The sequence below is a fragment of the Eleutherodactylus coqui genome, chromosome 5 (genome assembly GCF_035609145.1).
Source record: "Eleutherodactylus coqui strain aEleCoq1 chromosome 5, aEleCoq1.hap1, whole genome shotgun sequence".
NCBI classification, from domain to species: Eukaryota; Metazoa; Chordata; class Amphibia; order Anura; family Eleutherodactylidae; genus Eleutherodactylus; species Eleutherodactylus coqui.
Window position 1 is genome coordinate 215619539 of NC_089841.1, and position 17320 is coordinate 215636858.

Below are 17320 nucleotides of genomic sequence, written 5' to 3' on the forward strand. Positions count from 1 at the left end.
AGAGGATTCATCTATCTGTCCTGCCATTTAACTGGTGTCTGTTACAGATTGTCATATTTGACATGAAAAATAGTTCTTTCCAGTCCATTTTTCCTGTCAAAATGATGGAAACTATGCTGGAACCCAACAAACTCCATTACACATGAATGGAATCTGTTGGAGCCACTGGTAGTCATCATATGACAGAGGCTTCCGATATGAACAGATGCCACAATGCGAGTGTGAACATAGTCGGAAGTTTCAATATTCAGATGTAACAGAATTTAACCGGTCTTTCTGACTTGTCGCAGAAAGATATCTTCCCATACGTCATGTTAAAGTTTGCCGCATCTATGCAATCACTCGCAGGGAAAAATAATTTGTGTTTAATGTAAGCCTACGACCACTAGGACGCAGACACTAAGCAAAGTAAGTGTTAGCTTCTCCTACCAGCTATACCCCTCCTACAGGCACCAGTTCATGGCTCTTCCATTTGGGTTGGCTACGGCCCCCTGACTTTTCACAAAAAGGTTCTGGCATCTATGAGAGCTCTCCTCCACTCCAAGAGGACAGTGGCTATTCCCTACCTTGATGACATTTTAGTGAAAGCTCCAACTCAGCTAAACAATCTGTACAATCTCCAAGTCACTTTAGACACTTTGCCCTGGTTCAGGTGGATTATCAACCACCCCAAGTCCTGTCTCTCACAATCACAACAACTGATCATTCTGGGTCTGTCATTGGACATAATCCGGGCCCTCACACCCTCTCCAGTGGACAATTCTCTCTTGCTGTGACAAATCGGCGAACTCTTTCGATCACATTAGACTACCTCAACAGCTTCAACGCAGTCTCTGGTGGCTGGACTCCTCACAGTACACAGGACACTTGGACAGTACCGCAATCCAAGAGGATTGATCCAAGTGGAAGTCAAAGCAGAGCAATGTGCTCGACATATGGGGACATGAAGATAAGAGTCCTTGATGTCTATGGAAGACAGGAACTTCCCTGTTCCATGGACACTATGACCTCAACGTCTCCATGTAGAAATGATGGACCTTGACAAAGCGGTTTAACTTCTTCAGGTCCAGAAGGGGTCTGACAGTGCCTGCTATTAGACAATAAGGAGAATGGTTCTGCCCCAGTCAGAAGTGCCCTGTAGTAGGCTGCACCTAGAGCCTACATTTTAGGCCATGGAGGCCGATAAGTGCCACGGGGACCATGGCTGCAAGTTCACACTCGCAGCGCCAGAGAATATTCCATGGGACGAAGCAGAGTTGCGCATGCCTGAGGGGGAGCAAGTATAGTAGGTGGGACGGTGGTGGTGGTAGTGGTGGGGGCTGGTAGGAAGAAAAGAGAAGGAGAAGGAGGGAAGAGAGGATACTTACCCAGATGGAAAGGAATACTCACCTTTAAAAAGTGTATCCCCCCAGGGTTCACCTGCCTTTGAGGAGGAGGGGAGTGCTCCAATATGGGAGTCACTATGGCTGGTGGGTCAAAGTCAAACTAACGTTGATCTTTGACTTTTGAAGGTCGGGCTTTCAACAGAGAGGTTAGATTCAGTCTGTTCACCCTCCTTGGTGGGGTACATAGGGAGTGTTTAAGGTCAGCCCTGAAGTCCCTTAATCAGGAAAATCGAAGACCAATGAAGGAAGAGGTCTGTCTCCTTTGGATACTAAGCTAAAACTAGCTAACTTGGTGACTGCAGGAGGAATGTAGCTGGTAGAAGGAACAATATTTTTTGCTTAATGCCCACCGCCTAGTGGCAGTAGCTATACCCATCCTTCTAGGCTTTGTCCCCCCAATGCAACAGACGAGAAACACCGCTCTTCTCTAGCCAAACACTTTACAGCTTACAATAGTGAAATATATAAAATGTAACAATTAAGGCTTAAAGGCACGACACTCTACTGCACAGGAGCGTTACAGTATCTAGCATTTTATTTCATTTCACACTTATGTCTCCCTAACAATACCTGTAATATTGCTTTTTCTATATGCGTTTTTAACTTTCTGTTATAGTATTTTACAAGGATCTGTGCATCAGATATACACAGCATTTCAGGCCAACATAAACAGGCATGCTCAGATAGAGTAGATAGATTTTATCACCAATAACCGATCATTTGTCCCCATAGTAGAGAAGCACTGCCAAAGCAATCAACATGCGTGTTTGGCGAATATGACGATGGTCGAGCAGACAGTACACACACCAGACCGCTAGCAGACCCCATTGACAGTTATCATAGGTGTATGATCAGACTTAGAAGAACTTAAACCAGTTGTAAAGATGAACTTCGCAATTTAAGAAATGAAACCATGTATTAAAAGCATTGCATTCATACACACCTGTTCAATGATCTGTCGAACTGTGTTTAATCGCACTATTCCATTTGATTTCTCAGAGCCCGCATCTTTAGGTTCCGTCTCTGCAAGAGTAAAAGTAGGTTAACGGGTTTCTAAATATTGGTGACACAAACACACAACTCACCAAACATAACTTACTGGCTATTTGAAATAAGTCTGGCATATCCGTTGCCAATTTTTCCATGGCTACATCGGCAATTGGACCAAACACCACAACAGGTCTTTTAAAACCAGCTGTAAAAAGACAAAAAAAAAACACTATTAGCAATGCTGCTGTAAAATTCCCCTTTATGGAGTATTAACCCTCAGCAACTGCAATAGGAGTGTGAAGAAGAACAACTTCCAATGTACTATACGGCTTCTGTCCCCTAAGACCTATCTTACACAATCTACACAGATTACTGCCCAGCAACTTCCACCTAGACTATAAGGCCTCATGTCCACGGGCGGGTTTGATTTGCAGACCTTTTGGCCTGAAAAACAAATAGCAGAATGGTTTATTTTTCTGCGGATCCCGCACTGACAGCTTCCATTGAAGTCATTGGAAGCCCTCCGATCCGCGGCACACCTGCAGCTGCAACTGAAGAAGTGCCGCGGATCCGCAGGAAAGCAGGAGTTAGAAAAAGAAAAACTCCTACTGCACCGGAACACATCCGCCATGCAAAAGAAAGAAGATCCGGCCGGGAAGCAGAAGACCCACACAGACCCGAAACAGGTAAAATAATGTCCTAGGCCAGTGATGGCGAACCTTTTAGAGACCGAGTGCCCAAACTACAATCCAAAACCCACTTATGTATCGCAAAGTGCCAACACATCAGGGGGCGGGGCTTATCACGACATATGATTTTACCCCCGTTGTTCTAAAAAGGCACAGGGCCGCTTCAAAATAAACCTGGAGCAGATTCTGACTGCTTTTGGACGTGGAAATACTGCAGAATGTCCTCAGCGGAAATTTTGGTGGAAAATTATGCAGTATTTCTGCATCTAAAAAGCAGTCAAAATCTACACCCTGTCTATTTTGAAATAACCCTGCCCACTTCTGCCGCATGTAAACATACCCCAGTGGTAATAGTGACACCCCCCCAAGCGATAATCGTGACATCCCTCAGCAGTAATAATAGTGACACCTTCCCCCCAAGCGATAATAGTGACATCCCTCAGCAGTAATAATAGTGACACCCCCCCATTAGTAATAAGAGTGACATACCCCAGCGGTCCCCCAGCAGTAATAATGCCCGCTCCCCCTCCCCCCCCAGCAGTTCCCACAGCAGTCATAATACCCCCCCAGTGGTCCACCAGCAGTCACAATGCCACCCCCAGCTGTCCACCAGCAATAATAATGCCCCCCTCCCCCAAGCGGTTCCCCCAGCAGTCATAATGGCTCCCCCCCAGCGGTTCTCCTGGCAGTCACCATGCCCCCCTTCCCCCCCAGCGATTTTCTTGGCAGTCATCATGCCCCCCCCCCTGCGATTCTCCCAGTAGTCATAATGCCTCCCCCTAAAGATTCTCCCAGCAGTCATGCCTCCCCTCTCCCGCCAGCAATTCTCCCAGCAGTCAGAATGTCTCCCACCCCCCCCCAGCGATTCTCCCAGCAGTCAGAATGTCCCCCACCCCCAGCGATTCTCCCAGCAGTCAGAATGTCCCCCACCCCCAGCGATTCTCCCAGCAGTCAGAATGTTTCCCATCCCCCCCAGCGATTCTCCTGTCAGAATGTCTCCCCCCCAGCGATTCTCCCAGCAGTCAGAATGTCTCCCCCCCCTCCCCCTCCCCCAGCGATTCTCCCAGCAGTCAGAATGTCTCCCCCTCCCCAGCAATTCTCTCAGCAGTCAGAATGCCCCCCCCCCAGCAATTCTCCCAGCAGTCAGAATGCCTCCCCCCCCAGCAATTCTCCCAGCAGTCAGAATGTCTCCCCCTGCCGTCGATTCTCCCAGCAGTCAGAATACCCGCCCCCTGCCCCACATACTTACCCCTCCTCCTCGTGGGAGCACCGCTCCTCTCCTGCCTGATCTCAGGTGTACACTGAAGGCAGTGTGCTTCTGTTGGATGCCTTCTCCCCCTGCTCTTGCGGAACCAAGGAGACGTCGGGGGAAGAGGCTCCTGGTTGCACACTGACTCACAGTGTGCGCCGGGATCAGCACAGATAGCAGCGCTGAGTGAATGTCAGCAGGGGAGCCGCGGCCCCTGCAGGCATTCACTAAGGTGGTGAGCGGCCGATGGCGACGTGTGCCAGCAGGGAGGGCTCTGCGTGCCGCCTCTGGCATGCCATAGGTTCGCCACCACTGTCCTAGGCCGTAGGTGTATAAAATACGCATGTTGCATGCATATTTGCTGTGTACTGTGTATTACGCGTGTAAAAAAATAAGTATGTAATACGCAAACAAAATCCGCCCATGTGAGTGAGCCCCAAGTTATATGACAAATTATAAAAACGTACTCTTAAGTGGCTTGAAAAAAATACATGCAAAAAGACTAATAAAAATACAATAGTCATTACCTTCCCTCAACATAACCCTCTCGTAGGAAGGGAATCTGGTGCTGATCCACGACATGGAGGTTATATCGTCACGACCCTTCTTCGCATTCTTTTTAGCCCCAGCTCTTTGGGCTCGGTTTTTCCAGAAATCTGCACGGTCCCCCGCTGCCCCTGTTCGCTGAGCATTCTGCACACTGGCCAGTTGATCAGCCCTGAAACATCAACAGCTATAGTCACACATGAAATCACACTTACCAAACGTTGGCTTAAAGAGGGTTTTCTAGGGCTAAATTATTGATGATCTATCCTTAGAATAGGTTACCAATAGTTGATTGTCAGGGGTCTGCTACTTGGTATCCCTGCTGATCAGCTGATTGAAGGGTCAGTGATGCTCCGGTGAGTGCTACTGTTACTTCGGTCCATACCAGGTAAATTGTGTAGCAGCTCCGACTCATTCACTTAAAAAGAATGGAGACGCTCTCAGGCCACATGATGAATGAATGTGCTGCGACCTCTTCAATCAACTGATCAGCGGGGATTCTGAGTAGCAGAACCCCAGCAATCAACTACTGATGATCTATCCTGAGGACAGATCAACAATATTGTAGTCCCAGAAAACCTCTTTGACAATGTATAAAAGTCTTCTACCTTGTGCCTTTATAATAAGGCTATTACCCCCTTGTATAAAAGTGTAGAAGGGCGAGAATAAGCTCCTGGCAAGCACATATGAAACAGGTATGAAATAAATGTAAGAAAAATCACAAGGTTGGTCCCTCAGTTAATAAGGAGTATTAAAGCACACAGCAGAACAAAAGTTAGAATTGACATGCATTCATTATCAGCCGTATTAGTCACAGTATTAAACAAAAAAATGGAAAGTTTGGCACATTTATAACCGTCTTTAGGAGCTTCAGGTTAAAAACAGTCAAAGCAAATTGATGTGAAGAACTGACTGCATTGTAAATCAGACCCGCCCGCGCTCATAGACTGATCCCTGGAGCCCAAGCTGCTTTGAAGGTCTTGCAAAATTCTCTATATTGTTAAACCCTAGAGAAATGGCAGTAGAAAAATACTGGAAACAGAAGGTGGTGTAGTAAGTGCTTGTGTAGGCCAACCCCAAGTGAATACAAAAGGGAGCCTTATTAAGGCAGCAGTAATATATCATGCCAATTATACTTTCAGCCTTCTCATGAATCAGAAGTATCTTTATTATACAAGTAGAGGGAATGCTCTGCGTGTTTGACATGTCATGGTAAACACAAAGTGCGATTGTTCTCAGTAAGAGAAACCAAGTAATCTTGTAGATATGAGACCTTTTACTGGCCAGCAAAAATACATGATGTTCTAGGAAGCTTTCGGACCTTCAGGATCCTTCCTCAGGCATAATGAAACCGATCTGTACAAATGTACACATATAAAAAAGGCACAGACATAGCGGGACTAATTTGCAGTTAAAACAATGATGAGCAGAGAAGTAAATACTTAATTAGTCCGCTGGTAAGGAATGTGACAGTTTTATGATCACTAAATTGGTGTTAGGGGGTCACAGGCCCCTGTGTGTTATTTCTCCTTCAGACCTGCAAATAAGAAAGATGAAACAATATCTCTGCGGCGCCACCTATTGGATGGCAGCATTCCTTCAAACCAATGTATGACTTTTTTTTACCAAGTCTGTAAAACAATGATTGGAAATAGCACCCTTTCTGTGTGCCCTCCTTGGGGTTGCCCTTCAGTAGGATAACTCATCTGTTCCATGTTGTGTCCGTGACTAGAAAAAAAGTTTTGCCACAGGTAATTCCATCTTTCCCTCTCTAATTGTGTGACGAGGAGATCTCATCCGGGCTCTTAGTTTTTGTCCTGTTTCCCCGATATAAAGCCCCTCAACAGGACATTTACAGCACAGGATCAGGTACACAACATTGGACATAGAACATCTGAATGTCCTGGGGATCATATAGTCCTGCTGTGTGTTGGGGGTTTGTATCCTGTCTGCGGTCAGTATATGTGCGCAGGTCTTACAGCTCCTCACATTACAGGCATAAGTTCCTTTTTGTGTCTCAGAGGGTAATGCACTCCTGATTATACAGTTCCTCAAATTTGAAGGCTGCCTGTAACAGAGAAGCGGAGGGTCCGGGAATATGGTTTTCAGTTTTATCTAATGGTAAACACAAATATGGCCAGATAATTGGGTGCACTGACAAACACCGACTCCATCGACAGATATAGTAAAACGAATGTAATACCTGGTGGGCTGGTGGTTTACCTCATCTACCCCGGGTTCACAATTATGTCCTGCTGTGTACTACCTGAAAGGAAGCTGAAAGATGAGCACATCTCCAGCTGACCTTCCTGTGTTGATCAAACACCATAGGGCGAGACAGAGGACCCTGAACCTATGAACAGCTGCACAGTTCTCTCCACATCACCACCATAAGGCACCTTAGCAATTACTTCCACTGAGAAGCACAAGTTCCAATGAAAGAGCTACATACTTAATTGAGCATCAGGTTAAAAAGCTAAGATGTGGTGCAGCTGAAGATACCATAAAAATGGAAATAGGAAATACCTGCTTTTACTAGGAATAAGACCCTTCTCCAGCTCGTTGGCAATCCGAACGGCGAGCCAGCTGCCCAGTTTTCCATCATACAGTGTGTCGACAGCCCTGAAAATCTCGCCTCTTGTGAACCCTAGGAACTGTGGACCTTCTTTTTCATACTCAAAATGAGTTCTTATGAAGAACGAATCTCCACGGCCACAGGCAAGTATATTTTTGTATACTAAAAAAAATTAAATAAAATACATTAAAAAATTTGCAGCATTCCCATTAAAACCAATTGATGATGCAAAGACTTAGTTAAAAAAACAGCCTAAAAAAAAATATACATATTTCTAGCTTAACTTGCTCAGTAATTACATTTATGAAGAAGTTAGAAAAATACAGAACAGCTAATTTATATGAACATTCATGCATCAACATTAAAAATATATAATTCTTAAGAGTGGCAATACTTAAAGGGTTTTTCCAGAACTCCAGATATTGATGACCTACCCTAAGGATAATGTAAGCCATCAATATTCAATTGGTGGGATTTCGTTGCTCGGGACCTCCACCAATCCACTATCTGACGAGACTATGGTACAATGGTGATTACCATGGCCTCTTCTCTTCTCAGGCCAGCGACATCACTGTCACTTGTCATGTAGCCTTAGGCCTCATGTCCACAGGGAAAATCAGATCCGCTGCAGATTCTCCATGGAGAATCTGCAGCGGGTCCCTCCTGCCCCGCGGACATGAGCGCTGAAAATAGCAATAAATGAGAATAAACTCACCTCCCATCCGCTCCGTTTCTTCTCTTCGCTGCGGCGTCATCTTCTCTGCGTCGCGGCCGGATCTTCTTTCTTCGGCTCGGCGGATGCGCATGATGACGTCGGTGACGTGCCCGCGCATGCACCGTCCCGAAGAAAAAAGATCCGGCCGCGACGGAGAGAAGATGGCGCCGCGCGAAGAGAAGAAACGGAGCGTGTGAGTAAATCCCGATTTTTGTCTCCCGCGGATCCGGACGGCTTCCATAGGCTTCAATAGAAGCCTGCGGGAGCCGTCCCCGCGGGAGACCCGCATGAAAATGCAGCATGGTCCAGATTTTTTCATGCTCCATTTTTTTTAAAATCCCTTTTATTGACCATCCGCGGGTATTTATCTACCCTGCGGTGGTCAATGCATCCCTATGGGGTGCGGATCCGCGGGCAGGAGAAGAGTTAAAATCCGCTGCGGATTTTAATTCTTATTTTGCCCGTGGACATGAGCCCTTAGAATAGCTCAGTTACATTCAACTGATTAGGATTGAGCTGTTATACCAGGCACAGCCATGGCCTCTTCACACAGCTGAATAGTGGGGGGCCTGGGTGGCAGACCCTCACTGATCAGACACTGATGGCCTATCCCAAGGATAGGCCATCAATATTGGAGTCCTGGAAAACCCCTTTAAAGGTAGATGTCTTAAAGTTATTGGAAAGTAGATAACTAGTTGATTATTGGGGTCCAACCACTTCTACCCTCAACTGATAGGGAAATCGGGATCTGGAGCAACCCTAGAAGAACAGAGTGGCTGTCGCACTTGTGCACCTCCACTCCATTCATTTCAAAAGGGGCCACCAGAAACAGCCAAGTTCAAGTGCCCAGCTACCTCCAGCAATCCCATGGAACTGTGGTGCACATGTTTAATCATTGCTTCATTTATGTGTGGATGCTCCAAACCCCTTCTACCGATGGCAGTCTGACTGCCTTGACCGCTGCCTAACAATCAGCTATTTATTCCTTATCCTCTGGATAGGGAATAACTTAATTGGTTGGACAACCCTCCTTAATGACACGGCATTCAATGGAAAATGTCACCATTTATTTTTATTGGATGCCATAGAGATTTAACTTTAAAAAAACAACACCACATGTATGATGTCAGACACATACGAAGGTATAATGTGGCCCCTTAGACTTCTGTGTATGATGCAGTTTTCACAGAACTGTAAATAGTTGCGATCATGAAGCCTCAAAAAAAAAAAAAAAAAGGATCTATAGAAGAATCATCATAAAAAGGTAATAAGATTTGTGTTAAAGAAAAATAACGGCTTCTAGCAACAACAGGCATGCTTTAATGAAGAACTTACCATCGTATTTTCTTTGGATTAAAATAGTTACTTCGTCACCTTTTGGGATTTCTAACAAATAAAGAACAGCATCTTCTCGAACGATGCAACGGAAATCTTGTGAGTTCACCTAACAGACATAGAAGATAGAGTAAAAATGGCAAAAATTACTAAGAGGTCCATACAGAGTGCCCTTCTTTATAAATTTATGTCAATCCCAGGTATGTATAAAAGGGGTTGTTAGGACTTTTTTTCTATTGGTGACCTGCCCTTTGGACAGGTAATCAATGGATAACTAGCAAAGCTCTGTCACTTGGGAATCCCACTGATCAGAGGATTCCAGACTCCTGAAATTCCAACCTGACTCGCTCCTCTATGGTTAGTACAATCTACTTCCTGCACGGTCCATAGTGACAGCGGTGCTGCATAGAAATCAGGAGTGGCAGTGCCACACCGATTAATAATGACCTGTCCTGAGAATAAGTGGTCAATAGAAATAGTCTGGAAAACCCCTTTAACCCTTTCCAATCCACTGTCTGACGTCTGAAGCCATTCTGATTGAAGGCCGTACAGCTCAGATATTGGAAGATGTCCGGCAGGGTAATCTTACTGTATATTACTGGCCGCTCTGTTGTCGGGGGCCTCTCCAGCATGTCCCATACCGCAGTACTCACACTAGACAGCAGGTGGCATGATCGTTAAATGGCAGAAAGAGAAAGCCCCCTAGGAAATCCTGAATCCAAAATTGGATTGCAAAGGGTTAATATGTGTATATTTTTATATGTTTACCTTATATATTCAGACATATGATCTAATGGATATATCAACATTATGATACCATGTCGATTCATTCATATACATGCATTAACTACTACTATCTCCCTCTCTTCCCCCTTTCTCTTGCCTTCCTGTTCGTCCTGATCCTCTTTTCATTGCTTAAATGTCTCCTGCCAGTATAACACCTGTTATGATTAAGGACCTGACTAGGGTCTAAAACATATAAACTAGGCATTTATATGATGGTTGTACATACCATGAGCTTTTAACTAGGTTTACCATTAAAGCACGAAGTTTTAATCTTTCGTTACTTGCTCCAGTGCTGGAGTCCACTCTGTGTTGCATATTCACCTAGGAACCTGGTCTGGAGTTTAGTTCTCCCTGCACCAGCCGCTAATCCTGCACATGTGTATCTACCCGTATATAAAGTCAGTGAACTGATATGTTATTTAAGTTTTGAAATGTGATTGTTCTCAGTAAGAGAAACCAAGTAATCTTGTAGATATGATACCTTTTAATGTCTAACAAAAATACATGATGTTATAGCGAGCTTTCGAACCTACTCAGGGTCCTTCCTCAGGCCAATTGAAATATATCCGAAGACACACACACAAAAAGGCACAGGCATACTGTGAATAATTTGTACTTAGAAAAATACTAGAACAGGATGAGCGGTGCAGTAAATACTTAATTAGTCCACTGATAAGGGATGTGACAGTTTTATGGTCTCTAAATTGGTGTTAGGGGGTCACCAGGCCAGTGTGTTATCTCTACTCCAGATTTCTCATATTCTCCACTGATGCAAAAAGCCCCCTTCATTCTGTTTTTGAGTGTATTAAGGGTAGTTATAAACTTGAAGTCACAAATTCTTCTGTGACGTTCAGATTTGAAACTGCCTTCAAGTTGCAAGGCCTGGTTCACGTTATTGAATCTTATCAATACTAACGTATGAGGCCCCAGCATAAAGCTTAAAAATGCTTCAATATTTCAGATGATGCATCACAGAAGGGGAAATCAAGAATTAAAAACAATCACAGAAAAATGGCCGTTACTTACTGACTGAGGAGTGCATATAGATGCATCCTCCTCTCACCATGCCGGTAGCTGACTACCAAATGGAGGAGCCAATAACACCCTTCTGTGATGCATTTATATTAGTGTAGGGACCCACTACAACGCAAGGAACCGTGAAGTGGTTAGTGGGCTCATGTATCTTGGCCAACATCCAACCAATGCCTTGCATTTATTATCTATCATTCACATGCAGTGTGGCATTAAGACTCCAGGGGGAGCCCAGGGTGGCAGTACCATTGTGGTTCACTGATGGAAATGCAGTGCAACCCGCTGAATTATCATGGAGTCATTAATAGGTTGCTGGTCTGCATGGTGAACTACATATATCAGAATGGTCTGGCACCCTGTATCCACTATGTGTGGGAGTGTACACCAAGCATCCACCCCCTCATTATCAGGAGGCAGTGTGAGTGGCTGTCTCATCGGTGTCCTGCACAGGTGTTACTGGCTCCTCCATTTGGTAGTCAGCTACCTGCATGGTGAGAGGAGGATGCATCTATATGCACTCCTCAGTCAGTAAGTAACGGCCATTTTTCTGTGATTGTTTTTAATATTCCAGATGAGGCCTAACTAGAACACTTGAAGAAGTCCCCAGAGGTGCTGAGCACTTGTTGACTGCTTTTCCTTCACAACTCATGCCAAACCATCTCAGTTGAGCTTAGCTCGGGGGCTGTGAAGGCCATGTCATCTGATGCAGCCCTCCATTTGCCTCCTTGGTCAAATAGCCCTTACAAAGCTTGGAGGTGTGTTTGGTGTCATTGTCCTGTTGCAAAAAAAAAAAAGATGGTTGCACTAAGTGCAAAGTACATGAGATAGCCCTTCACAACAGAATGTGGGTTCTAATCTGAAGTGTTAATTTGCAGTTTCTGAGGCTGGAAACTCTAGTGAGCTTATTCCTCTGCAGCAGAGGTAACTCTTGGTCTTCCTTTCTGATGCTTCCCTCATGAGAGACAGTTTCATTATATCATTTGATTGTTTTCATGACTGCACTTGAAGATACCTTCAAAGCCCTTGAAACCCTTTTCTGGGTTGACTGATCTTCGTGTCTTAAAGAAATGATGGATTGTCATTTCTCTTTACTTAGTTTAGTGTTTCTTGTGGATTAGATGAATTGTTGAGTAGGGCTCAACACTGTATGAAACTGTATAACCCTACCAACAACTGGTGGTCTCAAACACATTTAGAAGGCAAGAAATTTCACAAATTAACTCTTGACAAGATATACCTGTTAATTGACAAAAACCATTTCAGGTGACTGCCTCATGAAGCCAACAAAGAATGCCAAGAGTGTGAGAGGCGGTCATTAAAACGAAAGGGGGCTACTTTATTAAACCAGAATAGGTTTTATATTTTAGATTCTTCCCTTTTTTGTTTTCTGCTTAATTCTATATGTGTCCATTCATAGTTTTCAAGTCTTGAATATGAATACACAATGTAGGAAGGGAAAAAAAAACCCAACACCATGGAATGAAAAGGTGTGCCAAAACATTTAAAAAGCAGGACCAGCTGACCAGCCACCTTCTCCCGGGAGAGCACGGGCATCTCAGACCAAAGAGAAGCACAAAATACTTGTTGAAAAAATTCAGCTCATCCAGAGGCTCAGCAGAAAGCTAAATCTATAATTCACAACTTTATTTCATAAATATTTGAAAAGAATTGTGAGCACCACTCCATATATACACTTCGCCGATTAACCCTTTCCAATCCACTGTCAGACGTCTGAAGACATTATGATTTAAGGCTGTACAGCTCCGATGTTGGAAGACGTCCGTTGGGGTTTTCTTACTGTATATTGCCAGCCTCTCTGCTGGCAGAGCCTATCCAATGTGTCACCTCATGCAGTACTGGCTTTAGCCAGCAGCTAGCGCCGTTGTATAATGGCAGAAAAAGAGTAGGCCCCCTAGGAAAACCAGGATACAAACTGGATTGGAAAGGGTTAAGGGCGTCGAAGATACACGCCAGAAACGTATCAGCCAAGTATATGGAGTGGTGGTTACCATCCTTTTAAATATTTAGGACTTAAAACTTTTGAATGTTAGATTTTTGCCAAGCCTCTGGATGGGCTGGATTTTTTTCCTCCAAGTATTGTCTCCAAACTTGACTGATGATGTAAAATTCAGTAAAAATTAAGATTTCCCTAGTTCTACTAGGAATGCTTCTAGTAATGAACTCGAGAATTAAACTAGTTTTTCCTGAAACTGGGTAACACTGCGCACTCATTTAAAGTAGTCCGAAAGTAGTAACCCAAGAATTTCTCTTTGGGACATCTTTACCTGTAACTACAAGACAATAAGGTGTTAACTACAATTCGACAATGGGTTTTCCCACACAAGAACACCCGAGCCCATTGTCTGTACCTTAAGCAGTTGATCGCCCTCTTGAAGACCTTCCTGCTCAGCAGCACTGCCCTCCTGCACACCAGCAACAAATATACCAACATCATTGCCACCTGCAAGACGCATGCCAACACTATCACCTTTTCGAAACCTGATCATTTTTGTATTGGGTCTGAGAGAGAAAATGAAAAGTAGGTGAACAGTAAATATTTATAGTTTTTCTTTCTGCAAGTCCTGCAAAAAAATTTTCATAACTGTGAATCAAATATGAATTTATTTTAACATTATGGTCTGTAGCAGGGATATGAGGACTGAACGGTGGAGGACACCAATAGAAAGACATGTTTTTTCTATTGCTGTTGCTTCATCAAATGCAAATTACAAAATCTATGAGGTTTTATGAATTAAAAGAAAAAAAAAAAATCTTTCTAGTCTTAACATTTTTTACTTACCCAAAGGTCTCTAGATCTTCCGGACTTGGCTGCAAAAACGTCTTGGCAGGTGCAATAGGTTTCTCATCTGTAAGGGTTAAAAACATATACAAGTATGAATTCTCCACCAGTGACCAACCAAGAACCTCAAAAGAGGCCCTTCCTCAAATGCACCGCGTTTAAACTACATAAAACTGAAAACAAAATCATGTGATCTAATCCATCGTTAAATCATGAAGCTTTTAATTAAACACAATTTCTGTACGTGAAAGGTAGTTCTGGAGAGGATGTACCTCAAAGAGCAAAATATGTGGAAATGAAAAGTAAGATAAATGTCCTCCTGTGTAGTGACCAGGGGCGTAACAGGATGCGGTTGCACCTGGGGCCCAAAAGGCATAGGGGGTCCATAAGGCCTCTCCTCTCCATATAGGAAGCCCAGTACTATGACTAAAGCATTATAGATGGGGGCTCTATTACAGGTTTTGCATTAGGGTCCAGAAGCTTCAAGTTACGCTTCTGGTTGGGACCGTGCATGTTACTAAATACTACTCTATGCTTGAACAGGAAAGAATCCTGTATTCAGACCATCAAGGCCAATAGATTAAAAGAAAAGTTAAAAATCGAATAAATTTTGAACATGATAGACAGCGAGAAAATGCATAAAGTCAAATTGGGCTAACACTTAACTTCTTCTTCTACGTATACGGCATCCGCAAGGGGCTCTGGGACTGGGCTTACAGAAACGGGAACTGGCGTTTCAGTTGTACTCAACACTTTAAAAGGAGTTGGCAAGGCACCCATCTTAGCAAGTCTGTTGGGTGGATCCTGTTTAGCACTAAATGTAAGCAAGAAAACAATTAGTTGCCATATGATATAATAGATCAGCCCCTTAAGAACAAGCTCGTGTTTGGTATTTGGGGATGCTGTGATATTTTTCATCCCTACTTTTTAAAAGCCATACAAAGCTGCTTTAATTGCCATACAGTTTTTATTGTACAATATATTATATGTACCCCAGAATATTACTAACTAAAAACTTTTTTGGGTAGGGGACAGAGTGAGAAAAAAAGAAACAGCAAACATTTTTTTTTGCTTGCGTTACAAACGCTAACCTTATTTTGCAGGTTGTTACGATGACATATGCATACTTTTTTTTTGGTGGAAGGGGATTTTATTTTACAGCATTGTGGGGTTTTTTTGTACCAACGTTCGCAGAGTGGGATAATTAATGTGTTTATCTTATTGCATGGCTCGTTACAGATGTGACGATCCCAAAAAGTTAAACAAAAAAATAAATAAATAAAAACATAATTGAGCAATAAAATGTTTCTCTTTACTTGGATAGAACATGGTTACTCAGATTATAGTACACTGCAATACAGAAGTACTGCAGTGTATTAGCTCTCTGACTTTTGGCAGTCTGTAGGTCATTGGTTAGCATGGCAACTCATCCAGCCCTCAGTAATCACACTATGGATGGATGGCCAAAAGCACGGACAGAGGGAGCACCCTCTATTTTAAACCGCTTAGATGCCCCGATTGGCAGTGAAACAATTGGAAGAAGGGCAAATTGATATATTGGTAAAAAAGTCATCTTCATTACCAAAACCCATAAACTAGTCCTACGCAGTAAGATTTTCTGCAGAGAAAGCATCAGAGACAATTTTCTGCAGAAGACTGCTTAAATTAACGTACATATGTTCGATTGCATTTTAAAGAGGGAATGAATCACCTATATTCCCATTCCTTAAAACTACATAATGAAACATTCTGCATAATCTGTTTTAATTTTCTAAAAAGTGTAAACTTTTTTAAAATTCAAAATAAAAAGTCGAATTCCCCAAATCCCATTACTATACAATCTGAGGCTTAAAGCAATTCTCCGATCTTGGACAATCTAAGATGGCCGAACCGCTTCTCTGACTACTCAATGCACACTATACATAGTATTCATTGGTAGTCTAAGACACTACATGCCACTCCTACTGGCCAATCACCTACTGGCAGGTGCAGTATCCTATAATAGCAATGCTTCCTAATGAACAGTGTGTAACTGGTAGTCAGAGAAGTGGTTCGGCCATTTTTGTTTCCTTGGTTCCGGAAGGGTTCTTTAAATAGTTCATGTATTTAGTTCAGTAGTTCATGAAATGACAAGCAGGCTTTAAACGGTCACACAACAATTATGTCTGCGTTGACACTTATCTAAATTCTTCGGAGAATTGTTTAATCTGCAGTAAATCTTAATACTCCAGTTTTACACATCAGTGGCCACTTATCTATGTACAAACACTGTAGCATTGTTTCTCACATTGGCTTTTCTTTCAGCTTCTCAGTAGAGGAATGAGAGTCGGAATGCTGTAATCGGTCATCTTGAGGAGAGCTGGAACGGTTGGATTCGATTTCAGATATATCTGTGTAACAAAAGGTGGAACATTCTCAAAGGGTAAAAAACTTCCTAAAATGAGAATATGGTCTATGCTGCAAAATAAAGCTTACAGACTTTAGGAAAAAAACACAACAAAACAGTAGCCACTAGCAAATGACATTTCTTAGTCCAAACTGGTTCATGTTATTTGTTTGATAATGTCACGGGGGTGTCGTTTTTGTTTTTAATCATCTGCACCTCAGAGACTTGAGCGCAGGATGAACCACCTCACCCTTGAGTTTCGGGTACGTTACCTGGAGCTATGCGACCACTGGTGCCTTTGCATTTTGTAATTCCCTCAGTAGTCAAAGTGTTAAATCCTCTTTGCTTTATTATTGCAGTAATGTTTTACACAAAATTCTACATCGGCACACTGGCCTTACAAGAAACAACAAAAACACAATATCTGTTAAAAGGTTTCCATCTGTCATACTTGATCAGGTCATGAAAAGGTGTCAGAAAGTGCTGTTGTGTGCTCTTGCTCTCCGTCTCCTCTAGGTGGTTTTTCCCAGTTAACCCTTTAACTATCTGCCGCTTTTTGTGTTTTCATTCATTTCATCCTCGCCTTTCAAGAGCCATAATTTTCATTTTTCCACCGACATAGCCATATGAGGACTTGACTGACTGAATTTTTTAATGGTACCATTTAACCCCTTAGTGACGGCGCTATCGACTTTCTACGTCCTGCTGTTGCAGGACGTGTATGGAGGGAGGTAGCGCCGCTATCTCCCTCCATACAGCGCGGGCGTCAGCTGTTTATTACAGCTGACACCCGCGGGCAATAGCTGCGATCGGCCGTTTGCGGCTATTAACC

At 43.3% G+C, this 17320-nt stretch overlaps 1 protein-coding gene across 1 annotated transcript in view; it reads right to left on the reverse strand.

The window, feature by feature from the left end:
- TJP2 (tight junction protein 2) overlaps positions 1-17320 on the reverse strand; it is a 121599-nt gene that overhangs the window by 21482 nt on the left and 82797 nt on the right. Inside the window, exons 9-17 of the mRNA XM_066604196.1 lie at positions 16390-16492; positions 14768-14916; positions 14103-14169; positions 13672-13822; positions 9485-9593; positions 7386-7596; positions 4841-5031; positions 2485-2580; positions 2329-2408 (exon numbers count right to left, since the gene is read on the reverse strand). Coding sequence (XP_066460293.1) covers positions 2329-2408; positions 2485-2580; positions 4841-5031; positions 7386-7596; positions 9485-9593; positions 13672-13822; positions 14103-14169; positions 14768-14916; positions 16390-16492 — 1157 coding nt within the window. The remainder of the gene's footprint in view (positions 1-2328; positions 2409-2484; positions 2581-4840; positions 5032-7385; positions 7597-9484; positions 9594-13671; positions 13823-14102; positions 14170-14767; positions 14917-16389; positions 16493-17320) is intronic.